The sequence below is a fragment of the Protopterus annectens genome, chromosome 11.part0 (genome assembly GCF_019279795.1).
Source record: "Protopterus annectens isolate FY-2018-M chromosome 11.part0, PAN1.0, whole genome shotgun sequence".
Classification (NCBI taxonomy): Eukaryota; Metazoa; Chordata; order Ceratodontiformes; family Protopteridae; genus Protopterus; species Protopterus annectens.
In genome coordinates, this window is record NC_056745.1 from 469,453,993 (window position 1) to 469,479,392 (window position 25,400).

The window sequence follows — 25,400 nt, forward strand, 5'->3', positions numbered from 1 at the left end:
GTGCCTACTGAAGGCCAGGATAGGCTCTGCCTACCCTGCAGCCATAAGTAGGATATTATAAGCATTAAAAAAAAGAATGAATGGATGAATGTTTTTTTTTAATCTCATCACAAACATAAGAAGCTTAGAAGTTTTGATTATAATATGCTGTTTTAAATATCATAATAAAATAGTAATATAATGTTAATTCACTACTGTGCTGCACCTTTAGATTTATTTCACTGCTGTGTTGTCCCAGGTTAGGCAACTAATATCAACAATTGCACATGTCCTAAGACCTTTAGTTGATGATAGAGTCTTTCTGTGGTCATATGATAAGATTAAATATGTATACATAACACTTGCAAGAATATATGAGGCAGTTGCTAAGAACGTGCATGTAGAAAGATGTCCCTCAAGGCAAGAAAAACTTAATGTTTCAAGTCAGCACTGCTTGAATACCACAAGAGGTCAGAGGCCTGATCCTAGTTTATAAAGCTAAGGAAGATTAATTTCTTCTAACTTGTTTTACCCTGGCAAAGTATGAGATGCAGATGTTTTTAAAGTAATAATATCAGTATTAAAAAAGTACCTACTACTTCAGTAAAATAAGAATTTGTTATATGGAATGGACTGCCTCCTGGTAGTAAATATAATAATGCTGTGTATGACCCGGAGTGGACTGCCTTCTGGTAGTAAATATAATAATGTTTGACCTTATCTAAGCATGATATTTGCTAAACTAACAAAATTCTGAAGAAGCTTATGATTTATTAGCCAGTTTTCATAGTTGATAGCTGAAAACTATGAAGTATAAAAGATGTCTGCTGCATATGACTTTATATTAATTTATTGGCATGTATTATTTGCTGTAAGTTAATGATTAATGCATAATAATTGTAATGCATATTGGATGCTAGCTCTCATTTTCACTGTGTATTCCCTAGGTGCTTTGGGCTTTCTTGTCACCGGGACTGATGATATGAAGAGTGCAAATGGCAACTATGGATTTTTAGATCAACAGTATGCATTTATGTGGGTTCAGCAAAATATTGCAGCATTTGGTGGTAATCCAAACAAGGTAAGCACATTTATACAAGGGGTTATTCAAATGCTTCATACTTTACAGATCCCTTCTATTCCTCTGATCATAGATCACTCAAAAACACATATTACTAACTGCAGTGACTTTCCAAGGATAATTGTGAATAAGGAGCCTCTTTGAAGATCGTTGCAGACTCTGAAGCGAGAACGCCGCTTTTCTACTGTTTAAACATACAGGTGGCTCCCCTGATTCGCAGCCCTATTGTTCCCTGTATGAGAGGATACAATTAATCCCCTTACAGACTCTGAAGCGAGAACGCCGCTTTTCTACTGTTTAAACATACAGGTGGCTCCCCTGATTCGCAGCCCTATTGTTCCCTGTATGAGAGGATACAATTAATCCCCTTACAGACTCTGAAGCGAGAACGCCGCTTTTCTACTGTTTAAACATACAGGTGGCTCCCTGATTCGCAGCCCTATTGTTCCCTGTATGAGAGGATACAATTAATCCCCTTACAGACTCTGAAGCGAGAACGCCGCTTTTCTACTGTTTAAACATACAGGTGGCTCCCCTGATTCGCAGCCCTATTGTTCCCTGTATGAGAGGATACAATTAATCCCCTTACAGACTCTGAAGCGAACGCTTTTCTACTGTTTAAACATACAGGTGGCTCCCTGATTCGCAGCCCTATTGTTCCCTGTATGAGAGGATACAATTAATCCCCTTACAGACTCTGAAGCGAGAACGCCGCTTTTCTACTGTTTAAACATACAGGTGGCTCCCCTGATTCGCAGCCCTATTGTTCCCTGTATGAGAGGATACAATTAATCCCCTTACAGACTCTGAAGCGAGAACGCTTTTCTACTGTTTAAACATACAGGTGGCTCCCTGATTCGCAGCCCTATTGTTCCCTGTATGAGAGGATACAATTAATCCCCTTACAGACTCTGAAGCGAGAACGCCGCTTTTCTACTGTTTAAACATACAGGTTGTTAAATAATAGTACCGTTTTGCCTTCAGTTGCTCTCTGCCTTTTAGGATCCAAGGTTATACTTTTACAAGTGTTATTAGCTCTAGGTCTTAGACTTCACCTAAAATTAAATTGGACTTGCAACGGACTTATATCTGGTGCCTGAAAATCATAACTAAAGCTTAACAAGGCTGTAAATTGGTGCCTGTAAAGTACTAATTAAAAGCAAAATAAGGCTGTATAGCCTGCTGAATTTCCCCAAAAATAAAGAGCTATCTACCTTTGTTGAGTGTGTAGCCAAGCCCGCGAAACCCTGCTATATTTCATTACTCCTCCCCCACAAGCGAGGTTTCAAATAAGACTTCAGTTACCCGCCATTTCAAAAACCTGAGAATACCTGGATCCTACAGGTAGCGTTCCCATCCAAGTGGTATGTCTATTTTGAATTCTTGAACTAAAGTATGTATTTCACAGTCTACTTTGAACATCGTGCACTGTAAAATGGATATGTATTTAGCTAATCCTGAATGAGTATCTTACTGTTGTTATAGCGCTAACCACGCTAGAAGTGGTGAAACAGTTTTGTTTTAATGTGTATTTCGGCTACTCCTGGATGCAGTACTGTAATGTCGCAAAGCGGCAGTAACCCTTTTAAACTTAATGCTATAACTAATCATGCTTAACAAATTATGCTAGTATTCAACTGCATGCTCGAACATTTGTTAGCGACTTTCAAATAGAGTGGAGGAACCATTGTTTACTGCCTTAGGCTCTAGTATAGTGGTGTATTTTACATGTACTCAAGGTATAAATACTACATCTACTGTCTACTGTTAGCGACTTTTAACTAGAGTAGAAGACCAATTGTTACTGCCTTAGGCGCTAGTTGGTTGTGCAGTTTACTTGTACTCAATGTATAAAGATTACATATACTGTCTTTTCACTGCCTTCTAACCTTATTCCTGACCTCCCTCTTTCATCCTAGGTGGCTCCCCTGATTCGCAGCCCTATTGTTCCCTGTATGAGAGGATACAATTAATCCCCTTACAGACTCTGAAGCGAGAACGCCGCTTTTCTACTGTTTAAACATACAGGTTGTTAAATAATAGTACCGTTTTGCCTTCAGTTGCTCTCTGCCTTTTAGGATCCAAGGTTATACTTTTACAAGTGTTATTAGCTCTAGGTCTTAGACTTCACCTAAAATTAAATTGGACTTGCAACGGACTTATATCTGGTGCCTGAAAATCATAACTAAAGCTTAACAAGGCTGTAAATTGGTGCCTGTAAAGTACTAATTAAAAGCAAAATAAGGCTGTATAGCCTGCTGAATTTCCCCAAAAATAAAGAGCTATCTACCTTTGTTGAGTGTGTAGCCCCGCTACGTTCGCCCTCGCTACGCTCGGGCTCTCTTCGCTCCCCTCCCTGCCCCCTATTCCCACCCGCCCCCACTACCTCTACATTTATAGTCATAAAACCACTCCCTCTAAAAACTGGTCCAATCCCTGCTGTAACCAAAATTTCCCCACCCAACCCCTGAAACTCCACCTTCCTTGCATTCTACCCACTCCTGCTCTCTCCCCCTCCTTCTCATTCTCTGAATCATCTATTCCTCTCCATCTATTCTTTCGGTAATAGCATTTTTCTACGGCCCAATATCACAAGTACTTAAACATGTGGTATTTCTTTCTTCTTCCACTGCTATTAACCTCTTACTTCACAACATCGTATGAAACACAAAACCTGGTATTACTCTCTACTACCACATCAGGGACCAATATAATTGGAAGTAAATTCAATAACTACTTTCATGTTTATGGTACTTGGGAAGAATCAACCTCCTGTTTACTGCCACCTTACCCAACCGCAAATAGAAATAAAACCCCAAACTCAAACAATTTTACAAAATTTTAGATAAATTCCTAAAACTTATCTCCAAACTTAGACTTAATCTGCTCCCTCATGGTGATATACACCCCAACCCTGGTCCCACCAGCATTGACCAGCAGTCCTCTCCCAACATTGATATTAGTTCCAACCCCATTACTGCCCGTCCTACTAACTCTCTTTTAACCTGTCATCTGAACATCAGAAGCATAAACAACAAAGTACATGAACTTCATGCGGTACTAGTAGACCTTTCCCTGAGATCTTGTGTCTAACTGAAACATGGTTAAAACCCACAACTACCGATAATGAGATACTAATCCCAGGTTACAATATACATCGAGAGACCGAGTTCCCAGGAAAGGAGGTGGAGTAGCCATACTCTATAAATCTGATCTAACTGTATCTATTGATGTTTTGCAACCACCTCAATTTAACAATGCAGAAATACTAATTTCCAAGCTTCAGATTAACAGCAATAAATGTATCTATATTATTTGCTTGTACATTCCCCCAGGAAATAATATAGAAACCCTCGAAAACACCCTTCACTGGATATCAACTCACTTCCCCCAAGAGACCTTAGTTCTCGGAGACTTTAACATAGATTGGAATACCTGTGCCCCTCAGCTCCTTCCTCACATATTAACCTTTACTCTTTCAAGCAAACTATTAATACTCCAACTAGGCTAGGGAAACCTAACCAGAAGGACAGTATACTTGACTGGGTACTAATAAATAAGCACCCTGATCACTATACATCTGGTACTCTCCCGATAGTTTAAGTGACCACCACCTCACCTACATCATTAAGCATAAGATAGCCATTCCCATGCAACCCACAATCAGAACTGTTAGAAACAAAAGAAACTTGACTTAACTAAATTACAACTAGAACTATCTTCATGTAACTGGACATTACTAAAACATCTACCCCTAGAGGAAGCTGTGCTTTACTTTAACAAAAAATTCTTAGAAATTCTTAATTTTCATGCACCCACTCGTTCAAAGAAAACCAAAGCTGTAGATGTTCCTTGGCTTTCAAAAGAAACAAGATTGAAAATAAAACTTAGAAACAAGGCGTGGTCTGTCTGGCACTTCCAAACTCCCTTTGGACCAAAGTAAATACAGACAACTTAGGAATGAAACTAAAAGGCAAATATTACTAGATAAAAGACAATACTATTGTAAATTACAAACCAACCACCAAAACTGTCCACAAAAATTCTGGGCTGGACTAAATCAACTTCTTCATCCTGGTCGCACTACTACCCCTGCCCCTGCCACACTCATTGATAAATCCCCTGACGATGTCTCCAATAGTTTTAACCACTTCTTCACTGAGACAATACAAACTCTGTCTAATCAATTACCACCTAGCCTTCATACCTCTGACCCTCGAACACTAAAAATATTCCCCTACTTACCTTTCAACCTGTTGCAACTTCCGTTATATGTAAATTAATTAAAAAACTAAAACCCTCCACACTCTCAGCCGACCAACTCCCAGCTGAATATTTGCAAAAAACAGCTGACGTAATTGCTTACCCAGTGTCAATCCTCATCAACCGCTCCTTAGCAGAGGCCATAATCCCGAGATCTGGAAGATATCATATGTAATTCCTCTCCACAAGGGAGGCACTTCCACTGATCTTTCTAACTATAGGCCCATATCCATACTTTCCCCTTTAGCAAAAATAATGGAAAAATGTGTTCAGAAACAGTTCATGAAACACCTAATAGTCAACCAACTACTGGCTGATACCCAACATGGTTTCAGACCTCTCCACAGTACCACCTCAGCCCTCCTTGTCTTTTCAAATACCATAAACTCCCATCGTAATAATAACAATCTCTCATCAGCACTATTTCTGGATCTGTCAAAGGCCTTTGATATGGTGGATCATAAACTTTTAATCAATACATTGCCTTCACTAGGTCTTGACACCATTGCTGTACAATGGTTTAGTTCCTATCTATCTGGCAGAAAACAAGCAGTTTTATGGCAGACCAAACTCTCTAAGCTACTACCCAATACATTAGGAGTACCTCAAGGATCTATTCTAGGGCCGCTATTATTTTCCAATTTTATCAATGATCTGCATACAGTTACTCCTAATGCCAGTTGTATACAATATGCAGATGATTCCACGTTAATCTGCTCTGGTACTACCCCTTCAGATTTACAACTGTTAACCCAGTCTACTTTCAGCAAAATAGAAAACTGGCTCTCCAGTCGTCGCCTGTTTCTCAACCCTAAAAACTAAAATGTTGTTGTTTCTTCCAACAAAAAAGTCCTACCCCATTAACTTTACTATCCAAGCAAAGGATGGGACCATTATTTCTCCAGACCTCTCGACAAAATTACTAGGGGTAACCATAGACAACAAACTAAAATTTGATATACACGCAAGCCAAATAATTAAGACCATTAACAAACAGCTAGGCTCTTTATATAAAATAAAAAGCTTCCTGACCCCCCAAGCTAAAATGGCCATTGCCCAGACTCACCTCCTCTCATCACTCCTGTACTCGTCCCCCTTACTTCACAATATAAGTAAAACTGTCATGAACAAACTCTCTAAATGCTACAATCATATTGCAAGGTTTGTTACTGGGTCCCCATATAGGACCCATCATTGTACCAATTTAGCCAAACTCAACTGGTCTGAGCTTCCTAACCTAATTACTTTCAACCTACTAGTCCTTACTCACAAAATCATATATAACCCTGAATATGCTCCTTCCCTCAAAGCACTACTTCCCCTTTGTAATAATGCCCGCCCATTGAGGTCATCCAACCGTCTCCTAATCCAATCACTCAAAACTAATAACTCTGCTGGAGACTTCCTTCTCTCCAACGCTGCAGGTAAAATTTGGAACAAACTTCCCCATGATATTATATCCATCTCTACTTTAAGTCAATTTAAAGCTAAGCTAAAACTCATCTGGGCTCAATGCGAAGTTGCCATTGCCTAAACCCGGGATAGTCCACTCTAGAATGTAATAACTGTCTATAACTCATGAATATTCTACATCTCCTTACTATCCTACTCCTCTTACATTTAAAATAAATTAGAAAGAATAAGTTAGAATGCTCTTATTTTGAATGTATATTTTGCTTCATTGTTTAGTTAAGTGTTTTGTAACCTGTGTTTTGGAGCTTTTCTCCCCGGGCCTCCGCTGAAAATGGACATGCATCCAGTCGGATCCTCCCGGTCAACAAATGTAAAATAAAATAAAATAAAATAAAATAAAGTTTTACAGGTATGAACTAACGGCTGGTCACAAAAATAGGAACAGTAGTGTAGCTAGGATTGGCCGAAGGGGGCAACTGCCCCAGTTGCAAAGTGTTGGAGGACATGACCATTTAGTCCTGATCCCGCTTTAATGCATACTGGCTTTTAAAAGCCAGTATTGCATTTGTGGTCAAATCCGAGTGCTTTGTGTGTCGTCTAAACTGTAACAACCGCATGCTACGTTTGTAACAGGCAGTTTTCTACAGTTTAAAAGACAAAAGTTTCTTTTTTTAATTGAACTAAAACCTGACCTCTGCAGTGTTAAGTGCAGGGTATAAACTGTAGTAACTGCTTGCTGCATTCGGAGCAAGCAGTTTGCTACAGTTTAAGAGAGAGAAGTTTTTTTTTTGTTTTTTTTTAAGTAAAACCTGAGAACTCTAGCATTCTGTGTAGGATATAAACTGTAGCAACTGCTTGCAGTTTGCTATCATTTTAACAAAGAGGGGATGTTTCTTTTTCTTTCATTCTTTTTTTTTTAACTAAAACATGTATGCAGGGTAATAAAGATTTGTTTTTTACCAAAATTATAAGAGGAAGGATGGTCAAGGACAGTGTTTAGAAACTGGACCAGATTGGCTGGGGCAAGAGGGAGAGGGCATGTTGTCTAATTGGCCACGTGGTTGGTGTGCCAGTTGAAGAAGCATATTCTTTTTCTTTTCACTTGAGGAGTTGGAGAGTGAGGATTAGGGCCTATCTTCAGGAAGCCAGCCAAATGGCATCCTGCAGAAGTTTTTCTTTTTTGGTTGCTCTTCACTTGAAGAGCTCAGGGGAGGGGGTGCTAGTTTGTAGTACCAGCACAGGGCGCTGGTTGAGCTGGATGTGCTTCTGACTAAGGATGCTGTATAGAACCAAAACATTCCTTACTACATCTACCAGTGCCATTTGCCACCATACCAACACACATCTCTATGATATGGTTCTCCCAGTAGGATTTTACTGGTAAACAAATTTCAATAAACTAATAAATAAATAAATAAAGCATATCAGATTTTGCTGCCACACAGGCACGAGGCACGCTGACAGCAGACAGGATAGCTAGTAATGTACTGCAGTACTGCAGTGACCACACAGGGGAACTTGAAAGCAACAGACACAGAGGAGTGGAATGTGTGAGGTATAGGTTCATAGATTCATAGGTGTTTACAAGGCTAATGACCACAAGGGCTTTTTTGAGCCTAGCCATGCATCCAATGTGTATCACAGCACAAGGCATGGCAGGTGATTACCAGAACAAAGGGCAGGCAGGACAGGTTGCAAGTTTTCTAGGTGGGGTGGGGTTCAACCTGATAGGGTATGTGGGACAAGAAGTATAAGAAGTATGGGGTTCAGTCCTGCTGGGGGTGCTATAATTAACAGGGCACAGGGAACTCATTCAGGATCAGTCATTATCCAGTACCATATGCACACAGACAGCATGACATACTACACTGGATATTGTGCCTTCGGTGCCCAGCACAGACTCTGTTAGCTGCACATCTCCAGTGGACAGAAGGCATGGCAAGCATACCCGCAGAAGCACCAAACCAAGAAAAATGCGATATACTCCAACCAAACTCCACAAAGCAAAAATGAAAGCGTAGAACAAAGCAGGCTAAAGCAACTCTCCAAGTTGATTAGCTCCAAGTAACACGAAAGAATGAACAATAAAATGAACGCCTTCATAGTCCCAGTGTTTTCGTCCAAATGGACTTCATCAGACAAAGTAATTAATCTCATTTAGTATTTTATACAAATTTAAAAACACAAGCACCAATCATTTGCTTACATGCATTCAAAACCTACAAATCAACCTTCAAGCTATTTAATAATTTAGTATGCTCTCCATTCTGATTTCATAAAATTACGTGAATTTTTATATTTGTGTGTAAATAAATATTTAAATTATTAAATGCAAATGTTAAAATTATCCCTTACAATAAATAACTTGTTTTAAAATGTTAGACCATTAAAAAGAAATTTTATATAAATAAATTATCATACAAAACATTAAATCCTTGTGTTATACATGCATTTACTTTACCTGCTTTGGTCAGCAGATGGCACTTATGCTTCACATTAAGTAAATGCATGTATAACACAAGGATTTAATGTTTTGTATGATCATTTATTTATATAAAATTTCTTTTTAATGGTCTAACATTTTAAAACAAGTTATTTATTGTAAGGGATAATTTTAACATTTGCATTTAATAATTTAAATATTTATTTACACACAAATATAAAAATTCACGTAATTTTATGAAATCAGAATGGAGAGCATACTAAATTATTAAATAGCTTGAAGGTTGATTTGTAGGTTTTGAATGCATGTAAGCAAATGATTGATGCTTGTGTTTTTAAATTTGTATAAAATACTAAATGAGATTATTTACTTTGTCTGATGAAGTCCATTTGGACGGAAACGCTGGGACTGTGAAGGCGTTCATTTTATTGTTCATTCTTTCGTGTTACTTGGAGCTAATAAACTTAGAGAGTTGCTTTAGCCTGCTTTGTTCTACGCTTTCGTTTTTGCTTTGTGAAGCATACTCGCAGCCACTACACTATGATAGAGTGTCAAACATCAGCACAAAGGACCGTGGTCATTGTAAGGGTGCCTGAGATAGTGCAGAGACAATTTTCAGTTGGGATAAAGAGTCTTGGATAAATGCACTGATCAAGATGTGTAACCCATAATTGTGCATGTCTTGGCATGGGACTGAATAAAATGGCAGAAACTGTAAAGTTTCACCACACAGGAGAGAGAGTGGTTACTGTAGGCCCTATGTGCACAGGGCATGCCCATCTTTCAAAAGGGTAAAACTGACAGGGCCTTCTGAGACCAGGTACAGTGGGAATTAGTGCAGGGCATCAATGTAGACTGTGGCCATAATAGGACAAAAGTACAGGTGCTTTGCAGGATCATATATATGTTACTACATGCCAGGACCAAAGCTGAGCAAATCAACAGAGATTAGGTTGGCAACCAAGATTAGGCTGACCAGTGGGAAGGACGACCAAAGCAGATGCATCTCATAGATGTGGAAGAATTCCTGGTATCCCCCAGTGTGGAAAGTGGGAAAGCCCTCATACCTGGCAGTGGTTCAGATATGGGAGGTGGGTTGGTGACAACCGCCCAAGTGTCCCTTATGATGAATAGTAGCAATGTAGAGCCAGATCATGGTCCAATGGAGCCCCAGGCAAAGTAATGGATCAGGCCCCCAGCAGCAGCCCCCACAGCCATTTCAGTGTCCCATTAATTGGCTATTTCTCTCCAGTTACTATAAACACTGTTCAAACCTGTCAGTGTGCACACTGTTTTCTTCTTTATTTCTTATAAATATTATAGACATTTAGATTTAATTTAAAACTTTTATTTAAAATTTTATAGCACAAACACTGGTAGCCATTTTCTAAACAAAACAATACAGTCTCACAATGAAAACAACTTAGCATGAACAGCAAACTTCTCTGTCCTTGAACCTCACATTCATTGAAATGGCATTGAAACGCACATTCAAAGAAAATGCATCTGAACAGTAGCATATTAAGTTTACCTTTGGGCTGGTTTCTTGCATAATTTTTTCGGACCATGCATACATACATGTGTTCTTTGATGCACCTTCCTGATTATGTTAAATTATATTCTTTGTATAATATAGCACCACTTATTACCATCTCTTTTTAAAGTTGTAGTTTTGAACATTTTTCCATTAACTAATGATACAAAATGTTTGAACCAATAATGATAAAACTACCGATTTCAGAACATTTTAACCATAAAATTCCACTCAATCTTTTGTCATAATCCACCAATATCAATCAATATGTACAATTTCTGCAGAAATAAAAGCTCTCTGAATAATTCTCCTTTAAAGAGATCTGTAACTAATGAAGAGACTGCTGCTGGCAAACAACTTTGTATTTAAGTGTTTCATGTACACATTTAATACTTGCTGCCCTTGAAGAAAATGTTGCCCATATTACATTAAAAAAAAACTGTTACAATGGTAATATTACAATAGGGAATGGCTGGCAAATTGACAACAGGAACATAATTACTAGGCATCTCATCCAAGGTGGGGCACATTCAGGAATGCAAATATACCATCAACCTTAAAGTGCATTGTAATATTAGTAATCTATTTACATGACATGAAAGTAGAACCCACAGCCTTCTGCACTAAAGGTAATTATACTACCTGTTGTGCTCCTTACACTGCTTTTAAATTCTGTAGCACAAACACTGATGATGGCATTTGCTAAACAAAACAGTTACACATTGAAAACAGACAGTATAAGCAATAGTAAGCTTCTCTTCCCTTGAAACCTCACAATTCCTTGGAAGTGCACACCCTGATGATGGCCTGGTAGTTAGTGTAGAAGACTCAGGTTCTTGTCTCCTCTAATCATAGTAGAGTGTTTGAGTCCAACCTGCCATCCAGCCTGAGCAACTTAATTAACTAACCTGCCATCCCTAAGTAGGGCATTTCACACACATACACCATCTCATCTCACTAATCTACTGAAGGAATGGCTTGCTTGTCTTTCTCATGGTAGTTCTCCACATTCACATGCTCATCTTCCTCATGTGAACTTTCCACATTTAAAATCCTGTGCAAAAGCAGGACAGTTCCAACGTTTAAATCTGCATTGTTGTGCATGTGTCATTAGTATGATGCATAGACAGTCATTACTAAAAATGCACACACAGATGCAGAGTGCATCCTTAAAAAATAAATTGCATGCAGAGTGTATCATTAAAGAAGAAATATATTTTTTTAAATTGCTTAAATTAAATGTTGTGACAGCCCTCCCTGGCCAGTGGCCCCCAAGCCTAGGTCCCTCTGCCTAAGTTGCATAGTGCTGGATCAGGCTCTGAGCATGTGCCATTTGTATAGAACAGTGGCTTGCATCATGAATGTTCACACAGACATACCAATATGCATTTATGACATCTGGGGGCATCAGGTCTGCAACAGTCAAACCCTGTAACATATGGTACTTATGTGACCATAGGCTATGCATATGTATGCTATGAAGTAGTTTGCATGCTAAATGGTAGTGGGAGTAAGAGGTATGATGCAGAATTATGCATTAATAGGCTTCAGTGGGAGAGTATCCATTACATCAAGTTGAAATATCCCTCATGTCAGTGAGTCACTAGTGACAAACAATGATGGCATCATGCACATGACACAGTCTGAAGACATACTGGTACTCTTAGCAATGCTAACAATTGATGACTCCAGTTCAGATAACTATGAAGGTACATGATGAACCTCCATTATCAACTGTGTTCAACAATAGTTATTTCTCCTGTCCATGTCAGCCTCTCCCTTGCAATATAGTTATCACCACCACAGACAACCTTTGGGGAGGGGGATCAGACTACCTTTGAGGTGCTTTCACCCAGCATATGGAAGAGACTTGCAAGTGGCCATCATTGCTATGGCTCCAGGACATTTCCAGTCCTGGGTATTATCTTCAACATCAGTTAGCAGATGTGCAGGTGAGTGATACAGGTACAGATGGACAGTACTCACACCATGTCAGAGATGCTGGTGTACTGCATTCCTACACATGGGTCTGAAAACTGCTGTACAGACATTCTGCAATGCATGTGAAGTGGCATGGTGTTTAGGGACTAGGAGAAGATATGCCTGTTGAGGCCATTGGTGGACCCATTGGCAGCTAGTTGTGTATTCATTTAGATGTGGGCAACTGGCCACAGTAGTGCTGCTTGAGGAAGGATGCAAATTGCATGACTGCACATGAGGTATGCACAAATGGAAAACACTGTTGTGGAGATAGCTTTACTGTATACACTGGTCATTGCTTCTTCTGCCTCCTGGACTTGGACGCTCCAGTTGACATGGCTGATGCTCTTGGCTCTACTGTGTGCACACCCCACCAACCAAGCCAGTCAGGGTCCTGTAGTTCAATATAATCAAGCTCCTTCACAGCCATGCCATAAGAAATGCCTATCTGAGCCTGTTCATGGTATTATGCATGTTAATATGCTACTGGAATGCCACAATAGGTGTTCCCATAAATGCACCACCATGGTATGCCATCCTTCCTGACACTGTGGGGCCACATAGTACACCCAACCAATACTCTGTTATCTGTTCTATCCACCCCATCACTAGAGTATGTGATTCCCAACTCTTCCCATCCTCCTAGCCACCATACCTCTCCACCTCTTAGTGCAAGAAATCTGAACAAAGCATGGCAAAATAGGGGAACGAAGTCCCAAAAATAGGGGCATATTTTAAATATTGCTCTTATAAACTTAGAAAGTTGCTAGAATAACAGGGGTTGTTTTAACTTACATTATCTGAAGGATTTGAAGTCTGAAACTCAAATATATGTCATTATTTAGAGTCTTCAATCCTCAGATCATCCCTGTGATTTTGCCAGAAAGCTACAAATTTTATGAGGAATAGACAAAAAAATATGAGCCAAAATATGGACATTCTGTGAAAATCTGGACAGTTGAGAGGTATGCTAGCCATGTGAATGGCTAGCATATCCACCACCCATGATATCACCACATATGTAACATCGCTGTCCTCTGTCTCTGTGCCCTCCCATACAAATTATGATGACTGTGCCCTGCATACCCCTCTGACCTATGTGAGTATGGTAATGTTTGATGTACTGGGTGGTCAGTACACTGTACTACATAGCTTGGGTGTATTATTACATGTGTCAGTTTTATTCTGTGTTTGTATTTTCATGGCCCAAAGTTATGGGACAGACACCATCTCTTTGCCAGTGCCACAATGCATTGCCCTGCCTCTGCTTCTCATGCAGTCCTACCACAACCAGGTCCTCTGATGCCTCCTCTCCATCCCCTCTTTTGTTGCTGTCACAAGTATGTCAGGCAGTGCTCTGGTGTTTTCGTGTTATAATGGTTTTCATAGCACCATGTTATAAAGCATAGTAGAGGCCACAAGTATTTTGCTGCAGGTCTCCACAGCATACCACAGTGCACCACCAGACGTATCCAAACAGTGTAAGGAAGCATTCAGCAGTCCAAACACATGTTCAGTGATATTACATCTTTGGCAGTGGACCGTTATATGCCATCTCTGACACAGTCTGGAGACTGTAGATGGGGTCAATAGCCACAGTTCCAAAATGTATCCTGCATCTCCTGCAACACACAACAGTGGACACCTTTGTGTGTAGACTGCTACCTGCATTCATGTGACCAGATATCAGAATGGCTGTGGGTGGCAATGCTTATACCTACCAACTTAATGACCCTGTAGAAATTCACTCTGCATGAATTATGGTAAGCTTGCATGTGTACAAGATGTAGGAATCATTGCAATTGCCTTGGTAAGCAGACCCATTGGATATAATACCTTGTGCAATGCTCACTGGCACTTCATAGAGTTGAAGCCCTTCTAGTTGATAGCCTGGGTGCCATATGAATCAGGTGGGGTCTTGATGTCAATGAAGGTGCAATCAGTGCCCCCTAGGACCCTATGGAAGCAGCTTATATCATCAAATGCCCTCATAGAGGTGTTTCTTTCTTCTGCTGTCCATGGAAACCTAATATGCTCATCCACATGTTGCAAAATCATGCCAAGAAACTGGTGGAGGATTCATGAGAGCAATGCCTATAAAACTCTTAATATAGTTCCTGTCAAATGCTGAATTTGAATGGTCACCTTAGCAGGAATGGTTAATGCAACATAAACCTAAATATCCCTATGTGAGGGCAACAGATATCTACTAATGCCTGCCTGATGCCTCTTTCCACGTGACAGTGTTTGAAAATGTCTCAGTCATGGAGATATTCATATGTCAACTGAAGATGATGCAGATGGTAACAACACATGACATCCTGGCCAATGCCTCTCAACACATGCTGACTAGCTACACCTGCTTCTAGTATGAGCAATATACTAGTACACAAAAACTAATGGTGTTATGAATACCTGGTTACCACAGCTCATCAGGATATTTTTTTTATTTTTAATAAAACCACTTTTAGTTCAGCATTAGCATGTGTACAAGTAATTCAATTCCCATACAAGATGCACAATGTCATATACTGATGAATGCACCATAAGTCTTGCATCTTACTTGCATCACCTTTCCTAGGTTTTGCCTACTTTATTTATACAAAGTGCTACAGTCCAGGACCAGTGTTTATAGTTTTTATTTGGCCTAACAAATGATTCAAACAATTTGCACCTCTCTTGTTTACTGCCATTCACCTCTTTACCATAATATATGCCAGTAATGTTTTGGCATGTACTGATATATCCCAGTCCTTGGTTATATCATCAGAAGAACTGAATAACAACTAACAATATATATTTTAATAATCCAGTACCCATTTACTTGGTATGTGTCTGCAGTAATTTTTTTTATTGATCCTATTGGCCAAGTTTCAAATTTCCATGGTTGGTACTCCTTCATTCTAAAAAAGATTGTGTATACTATCATGTATTTTAGTATTACATTTCCTTGCTTGCCCTGTGTCCATATTGCTACCTCACTTTCCCTTCCTTGCCGTCCCTGACCTGTCAGCAGTACTTGTTTTCATTTGGCCCTATATTCTGGGATATGTATGTTCAGTATAATCTTTGTCCTACTCTGCTCTGTAAGTGCAGGATTCTCAGTCCCCTTTCATTGTATGAGACAATTGTCCTCTGCCATCCAACCCTTAACCTTTTGCCTGCTCATATATACTCTGTTATTTCTTTTCACAGCTTTTCCCAATACTTGCTATCTGGATCATTTACAAATGCTTGCACTGTATTTATTACTAATGGCACTGTGTACATTTGCATAGCTCTTATTCTTTGATCTACATCACTCATTATAATTTTCCATTCTCTTATCAAACTTCTTTTCCCGTATTTGGTACCAGCTTTTGGATAATATAGCTGCCTCCCTTGTAGCAACCCATAATCCCAAGAAATTCTATTTGAAATGTCTCCAGAGATTTCGATACTCTCTTGATGGAGGGGCATAATTTATGCAAATAGTCTTTGCTTTTTCCTATTTATTTTTGTAACCAGATATCTATTAAAATTCCTTAGTATAGTAAATATTGTTCTAATACTCCTAGCAGGGTTTCTAGTACACAGTATCATGTTATCTAAGAACATCGCTAAGTTTTCTTCCTGTCCCTGTCCCCAGTTGCACCTTCTAATGTTAGAATGTCTCAACTTCTGAGATAGTGGCACTAAATACAGAGCAAATTGGAGTGGAGACAGGGGGCAGACCAGTGAATTTCCTATTTCTGTGTCAATTGCCATTATTATTCTTGCATTTAGTTTTATGTCCGCAGTAGATCCCTTATACAAATTGCTTAACATGTTAACAAAGTCCTCTTTAAATTCCATTCTTAAAACTTCCCGCAAATATTTCCAGTGAACTCCCTTAAATGTTTTGTCAGCATCTTACTCGATCATAACTAAACTTTTCTTCTCCCTTTCTACTGCACATTGTGTTATGAAGGACTTTAATATATTGTCAGATGTCTGCCTTCCTTCTATGAGCACATGCTGTTTTGGCTCAACTAGCCTCTGCAATGCTTCTGCCAGTCTATTTACTAGAAAGAACATAAAAATCTTATAGTCATGTCATTAGACTGAAATCAATCTATATGATGCTGGCTTACAAGGGTCTTTCCCCTTCTTTAAATTCAATGTTATGATTGCCTTATGCCATGATCACAGAAACGCTGGATTAATTCCTTCACTTTAATGCAGCAACAGCAAAGCTTTCGGGTTTCCCCTTCTTCAGTGCTAAGGCATAACATACACAATTCTCTATTCAAATAAATAGTATCAGTAAAAAAACATGTGACACAGCACATCCAATAGAAATATACTATATAGTTAACTAAGAAAACACATATCTAAAACAAATTAAAATATATTTACAGTATAAACACATCTACTAATATAATTACTGCAGCTTTTTTTTGTTTTTTACATAAAACTGTAAAACAGGGAATAAAATGCATTTTTATTGCATTTAGCTTTAATTCATGGCTTTAGCACCAGTCATTTGTCTGCATTAACCTTGTCTGTAGTATATTAACACTGATGGGGGACTCAAGGATTGCTCCCAGTTTACAATCATCAGTGAACTTGGTTAGCCACAGGCCATCCAAGTTTGCCTGGACGTCTGAGAAATAAATTCTGAACAGTAAGGGGCCTAGCACAGAACCTTGTGGTATGCCACTTATGACTGGTCTTTTGCTAGAGGTGACACCACCATCTTTGATAGTATGTGTCCTGTCAGTGAGCCATTTGGCTACCCGTCTGGTAATATAGGGGGTAATTCCCAATTGGGAGAGTTTCTCTAAAATGTCTGACTGGGGGATTTGTCAAATGCCTTGGCTAGATCAAGATAGGTGCTATGTACTGTCTTTCCCTTGTCCAGGTCCTTGGTGACTTTCTTGAAAAAGTCAACCATGCTTAACAGGCATGATCTACCTGTAATGAATCTGAACTGGGTTGGGTCAGAGTTTGGAGATTACCTATATCCTTGTTAATAAGGTCAATAATGATTCTTTCCATGGCCTAGCAGTTGAGGCTAGTCAAGCTTATGGGCCTATAATTCCCAGAGTCGGTTGATGGTCCTCCTTTGTGCAGAGGGATTACTGCTGCTGTCCTCCATTCTGCCAGAACATAGCCAGTTCACAGGCTATTATTAAACAGGGATCCAAGTGGGTCTGCTAGGTCATGTTTTAAGTTGATTAAAAGGCAACCTGGGATGTTGTTTGGTCCCATTGATGCCATGTTTTTGGCTTTGGACAGTGCTGAGATGACCTGCTCTCTTGAGATAACAGGCTGAGGAATGGTGGCAGGTATACTTTGAGGGATGACTGTAGGGGATAGGGTGGCGAAGTTTGCTCTAAATCTGTCAGTTAGCAGGTTGGCTATTACCTCTTGTTGAGTATGGGTGATGCCAACCACAACCAGTTCAGTGCATAGCTGTGTATTATTCCTTTTTAAAATTTAGATGTAGTTCATAGGTTCATAGGGGGTTACTAGGCTAATGGCTCTAGGGCCTTTATAAGCTTAGCTGTGTAATAACCTGAGTACCCTTATTGACCATAGTTAGATGGTTGTTAGCAGAGCAATTCAGTACCGACTGCCCCTATCAATGAGGGACATAGGTGCTACTCTTGGGGTGAATTTATGGTAACCCATCCTGTTGTGAAGGTTGCACTTGAATAGGGTAATTGAGGAGCTCTGCTTCACATGGAGTGGGAGCTTATTCCAGAGGAGCAACAATCACTGGGCTATATCAGTCTCTCCAGCATTTTCTGTTAATGTCACAGGTTAGGTTGAGATCCCTGGAGTGAGTTATTCTTATCTCATTTGATTTGTGGTAGCACAGCATTTCCATTAGGGCAGTGTCCAAGACTGCCCTGTAGGCCAGGCACAGTTTGACTCTCAGCAGCATGTATGATACAGAGTACAGTGACAGGGCTTTCAGTCTTTCGATGTATATCTTATTTTGGAGGCCCTGGATTCTCTTGGTTAGAAACCTCTGTGGTCTCTACAGTTGCTGCAGGTGTCTGGTGAGGTACATACAGAAGGAAGCATTGTACTCAATTAGTGGTCTGAAAAGGGTCGAGTACAGTGGAGCTATGCCTCCCTGATCTTGAATGTGATACCCTTATTTATGAGATGCACAATGTAGAATGCTTTTCTTCCCATTATGGACACATGGTGATTGAAGTTTAGATTGCTATCAACCCGTGTCCCCAAGTCTCACACCACTGAGTTTGAGCTCAGAGGGGTGATACCTATATCATAATTATCTGGGGTTACTTCTTTGCAAAAGGGATAATGAGGCACTTTTTGTGTTAAGTTTTAGTCCTTGAGTTTGGCACCAATCATTTGTCTGTGACAGTCCTTTCTGTAATATGTTAACAGCATTGGGGGATTCTGTGATTGCACCCAGTTTACAGTCACCTGCAAACTTGGTAAGCCACAGGCCAAATACCTTCACCTGGACTTCAGAGAAATAGATTCCAAACAACAGAGGGCCCAGCACAGATCCTTGTGGTACCCCACTGGTAACTGGTCTACTGGTGGAGGTGGACTCCCCATCTTTGACAGTGTGCGTTCTGTCACTGAGCCAGTTTGTTACCATCTAGTAATGTATGGGTTAATCCCCAGTTGGGAGAGTTTCTGTATGATACCTGAATGGAGGATTGTGTCAAAGGCCTTGGCTAAATCAAGACATGTGGTATGTACTGTTTTGCCCTCTTCCAGGGCTTTGGTGACATTCTCAAAGAGGTCCACTAAGTTTAATAAGCAAGATCTAGCCTTGATGAAACCAAACTGGGTCAGGTTAAGGGTTTGAAGGTTACCTATGTCCTTGTGGATAAGGGCCATGATGATTCTTTCCATAGTCTTGCAGATAAGGCTGTTCAGGCTTATGGGTGGATAGTTCCTAAGGTCAGTTGATGGATCCACTTTGTGCAAGGTGATTACCATTGGTGTTCTCCACTCTACCAGGACAAAGCCAGTTCTCTGGCTATGGTTAAACAGAGTGCCGAGTGATTCCATTAGGTCTTATCTTAGATTGGTTGCTAAGCAGCCTGGGATGTTATCTGGTCCTATAGAGGCCATGCTTTTGGCCTTGAAGGGTGCTTGCAGCACCTATTCTTTGGAGATACTCAGTAGAGGACTGGTGTCAGGAATGCTTTGGGGTATGTCTGGTGGGGATGGGAGTGATGTAATTTTCAAATCTGTCAGCTAGCAGGTTGGCAATTTCCTCAGGTTCAGTGTGAGTGGTATCCACTATAAGTTTGGCACACAGCTGGGCATTCCCTTTTAGGTTTCAGATGTAGCTAAAGAATGCCTTATGATTGTCTTTAGCTAGGGATGCTAATTTAGACTCATAGCTAGCCTTAAAGGACTTAACAAGATATCTTATTTGCTTGTTCAGGCTGTGGAAGGTATTCTTCCTCTGTTGGGTAAGTTTCCTCCTGTTCTTAGATATCAGTTTCTTTCTTTTGTTGTATAGCTTATTTATACTTACAGTCTATCAGGGTGGCTTGTTTTTTCAGGAAGACCTGGTTTTGTTCCTTTGGGTACAGCCAAGTCAATGCATTTGCTTAAGTGGCTGTATAGGGCATTTGCATATTCCTCTGCATAGGAGTCATTGTTGGCTATGTTGGCAGGGGCTTTGAAACTTTTTATACCACTGCTTAGTATGCAATAGTCTGCTTTGGAGAAATGTTTCAGTTTTTTACTCCTGTGCTGGTGTCAGGTTTGATCTTTACTTTAAATGAGACAGATTTATGATCAGACCTTACCAGGGAGGGCAACACACAAGGGGTAGTGCAGCTTTGCTCCTAACTACCACATCATAGCTAGCTATAGGTCCACCACCATGAAACAGAAAAAGTGTACCACATACCTGGACTTACTAGAGTCACTTGCCATGCAGCTCAACACCTTACTCATGGGTGCTTTTAATTATCCTACCCTTGACTGGGAAACATACATGACCATAAACATGCTGGCTCAGAGGTTCTTGGACTTTGTCAATGCAAATGCTCTGGAACAGCTAGACAGCACACCTCCTAGATGTGCAAATGTCCTGTACATAGTACTCACTAACATGGGAGAGCATTGCACCCTCCCCTGTGTGATGTCTTCCCTGGTTAAGACTGGACAATAAATCAGTCCTGTTCAATGTAATTATAAGACCAAATATCCCATCAAGCTCAAAAATGCCTAAGAATTATTCAAAGTCAAACTACCTCCTACTAAGTGATGGTATAAAAAATTTCAAAGCCCCCTCGAACATAGATAACATGGACTCCTATGCAGAGCTGTATACCAATGACCTGCATAACCACTTAAGTAGCTGTATAGAATAGACTGTACCAGACTATATTAAAACCAGGTATTGCCAAAAAACAAGACACCCTGGTGGGCCCCTAGTATAAACAGGCTATTACAACAAGAGACAGAATATAATGTCCAAGAACAAGAGGAAACTGGCTCAGCAGAGGAAGAAATCCCTCTCTAGCTTAAAAAAACAAATCAGAGATCCTGTCAAGTCTTCCAAAGCTGGGTATGAATAAAAAATAGCCTCCCTAGCTAAGGATAATCACAAGGCATTCTTTAAGCCCTGTGTTTATGCGTAGATGTGCACTGCTCTGTAGGGTTTAGCACTGCTGTGTATAGAAGCAAATGCTTAAAAGCACAATTTTCCCTTGATACCTTCTAGAGAACCTTCCTTAGCTCCACTGCCTCTTTGTGCACAAAGCAGTTGCACATTGCTACCTAGCGAGCAACTCAGTTGAGGCATTGACGGAGTCTTCCACCCTTAGCCCTCCAAAGAATAGCCTCCTTTGTTAGTCTCACAAGCAAACCCTGGTCCATCTAGCCCATCCCTACTAGTTACTACAGTATACACCCTCCATAATGGACAGATAGTGTCCCACCATTTCTCCAGCCAACCTGATTGACATGGGCATCCTGTGGCAATGTAGTAATTGTCTCATGTATACTGACAACCACTTGCTCCTAAAGCAAGCAAACACAGTATGTGAGAGATGTAACTATACCATGAAATTAGAATCAGTTCTCTCACATAACAATATACAAGACATATAACAGGTTGTCAGCACACACAACTCCCCTCTCACACAAGATACGTTCAAGACACAAACCTGCATACATGGAGGTACTTGCTAAGAGCCTATGAAAAGACCAGAAACCTCCTAAGTGCAAACAACATACACATACTGGTACTCAAACAGAATCCACCACTACGCATAAAAAAACACATATCAGTGTCTCAATAATTAAGCCCCTAAGGCAAAACACCTAATGATAGGAGCAAAGCTTCCAATTCTTATGTGTTTAACATGCTTTATATTTTTCCTATTTGTCTGAAACAGGTATGTACAATTTTCTGCCTATCCTGAAACCCCACTAAGACAACATTGATTTGCATTTGTTCCTAAAGTCATTACTGTTGTCCAGTTTATTTTTCACCATTTTGTTACATCGCTCACCTCTCCCCTCTCTTAACATAACTCCATTAAAAACAACCTGATATCAAAGATAAAAAAGTTCCGTAACTGCACTTTCATAAATATTAAGTCAAGCATTTATTCATGTGAATATTTAGCTGTTCTTTACATCAGTCCTATGCTTGTCTTATGCTAGGCCACATTAAGTCAATGATGCTAATTTGAGGTATTTTGGTGGTTTTAAGTGACTCATAGAGAAGGGAAAAAAAGTTCCATAATGTTCATTTAATCTTTTTCCTCCCGCACCTTTAGCCATATTGCCATTTCTTCTTCCTGGGAATCCCTTCAAGGTTTTTTCTATCTTTTTAGAAAACCCATCTGTTTCCATGGCTTTCTCTCGCATCTTACATCAGAACATAAGGAATGGTTTCACTGGCCAGCTCTCTTATCCCTCAGCTGTCTCCTTCCTCCAACTTACAATATCACTGACTCTTGCTTCCTCTGCTGGACTTGGCTGTATATATTGTTTACATTTATCCAGCTCCTCCTTCACCACCTCTGGGTTCATAAAGGATTTAACTCTTGTGAAAAAATATCTTAAGGATTGCCAGATATAGCAACTGAAAACACAGGTTTAGCTCCCTGCCTTTTTAAACAAAGGCACAAATGTGTTCCTCTTCAGAGGAGTCTGTAATGAATAGTCCTGATCAATAAGCACTCTTCATTTTCCAACTATCAGGATTTTACCTTTCTGCAATAGTTTAGATAACAATTGCTCATTCAGCTGATAAGTTTTCACTTTTACCACTATTGACTTGGGAAATTGCTCTGTTATGTTTGACCCCATGTAAAGTCTATGGGCACCATCCAAAAGTATTTTACTTTTTGCTATGCCTGTCCATTACCATTGATGAAGATTTTCTATCATGAATTATTTGTAGTCTGTCTCCTCTGTTCCTTCAGGGATCCCAATAAATCTTAGGTTTTCCTTACGTTCTCTGTCTTCAGTCTCCATTATTTTTTCTTTCATTTCTTCTTATGCCACTTCTAGCTCTGCTACCTGCAGCACGTGCTCACTTTCTACCTTCTGTCTTAATTTACTTTCATCCAAATGAATAGACAAAGTGGCTTCTATTTCCTCCAGTCTATTCTTAGTATTATTTATATATATTTTATATATCATATATATTTTATATATTTTTATTTATATATTCCAAGAGGCTGTTAATTTTCTTCACCACTTCATTGTATAGTTTGTCTAATTTCTTGTGTACTTTTTGGGGTTCCAGTAGCCCCTGGCCTGTACAGACTTCTCCTTCTATCATGTCCTGCTCACCTTTACCTTGTGGTTTCTAGTCATGCAGAGCCTTTGCTTTTTCTTTAACTTGATTTAGGGGTATTTTTTCTTTTTCTTCAACATATGGTGTTCCAGATTTATTTAATGTCAGACCTCACTTGTGAGTTATCTGAGTTCAACTTTTACAGTTATTAAATGAATGATCGCAGAGAAAGAGAGCTGAAGTTATGTCCAATCAGTTCAACATCTTGTTGGGTGTCCCGTGTTAACTTTATACATTTCTGGATTGTATTGCCATGTTTATTTATTTGATAGTCCAACTGGGCAAGAAAATCTCCTTTTCAGTGGAAGCCTGAGGAGAAAAACAATGAGAATAAAAATGCATGCAGTAAAGTTATAATGCATAGAATTCTAAGCAAAAACTGCAATAAAAATAGAGACAGAATGCGGTAATGGTATGGTATGGTATGTAGACTTTCATCCAAACATTTAATTAAGAATAGAAACAGTATAGATGGCAAGCATGATATTTATTTCATTGTTTACATATGTAATGGATCTCATTAACATGTTGACAGTCATGTGTGTTTCATTATGTGGATATTTGCATGCACTGCATAGAAGCATCATTTACCTACCAGCAAGATCATACTACATATGTTCAAAAAAGAAGAAACACTTCTCCCTCAAAGTTGGTCGGCCACAAAAAACCAATGGCAATAACGTAGAAGAAGTAGACCAACACCACGAACGGTACCAAAATTTTATTTCACATAAAATCCAAGGAAATGAGCGCTTTCGCGTGCTTCCAATGCACGCTTCTTCAGATGTGTTTAAAACATAGTCACAACCCATACTTTATATACCAAAAGCATGATTGCTTAATGTGTTAATTACAACAATTAATATACTTAATTGACAAGCTATCTGTTTTGTTTAAAGCTGTCTTACATCATCTCACTATATGGCACTCATTCAATGAGCACCATTACGTTTGTTCTAATAACCCTGTATTAGATAGCGTTTCTCCTTACAACTCTGAAGATAAATATATCTATAAACTATGCAACGTATAAACAATAAATACAACTATTTGCAATATCTATCTTGTCTTTCATATTTCATCGGACATGTGCAGGACTCTGATCGGGATGTTCACTGATGTTTGATAATGCAAGATACAATAAATATAGGGTGTGTGTGTGTCTATGAACGACCATATAAAATATATTGTATTTACAAATTTAAAATCTTATACTTGTGTATATATTATATACACACATTATATGTAATCTAATGAATATAAAATAAAGACTACATAAATAAGTGAATAATTAAAAATATATGGAAATATACATCTATTTTACTGTATAGAAATACGAATAAATAAATAAATAAGAGTAATAAATAAATGTGTTCATATATAAATAAATAAATACATGCATAGTATAATATCAACTCCTTATCATTAAATAGTGTATATATATATCAATAACAGCCTAAAACTGTCATGTAATAAATAAACACATATCTGATCAATCTATACAATAACCATTAATATTGTCATAGCTCTTTACCTCAATGCTGAGACTATACAATAATGAATATAAAAGATGTGAAAAAGATGTAAAAAGATGTGAAACATCAGGCAGTCTAATAAATCTGAAAAACTAAGGAATCTTAACCTTAGGAAAAATATATATATATGTATATGTTATGTATGTGTGTAGAAATGTCATATCCAAAGGACTGTCTACCTATGTGTACATAAAAACTGTCTACCTGTATATACATAAAAAAGTATATGATGTGAATGAATAATGTACATGCAATGGCATTACTGGCACTCAGCTATCATATCTCTTATCCAAATGATTTAAATAAGAAACATCTAAATGAGTCAATGATATTTCCGTTTCTTCAGATGTGATCTGATGCTAATATAGCTATTAAGGCCT

General features: G+C 39.0%; 1 protein-coding gene across 1 annotated transcript in view; it reads left to right on the top strand.

The window, feature by feature from the left end:
* LOC122815463 (cAMP-regulated D2 protein-like) overlaps window positions 1–25,400 on the top strand; it is a 511,271-nt gene that overhangs the window by 169,334 nt on the left and 316,537 nt on the right. The window contains exon 3 of the mRNA XM_044087977.1: window positions 927–1,060. Within this exon, the coding sequence (XP_043943912.1) occupies window positions 927–1,060 (134 nt within the window). The remainder of the gene's footprint in view (window positions 1–926; window positions 1,061–25,400) is intronic.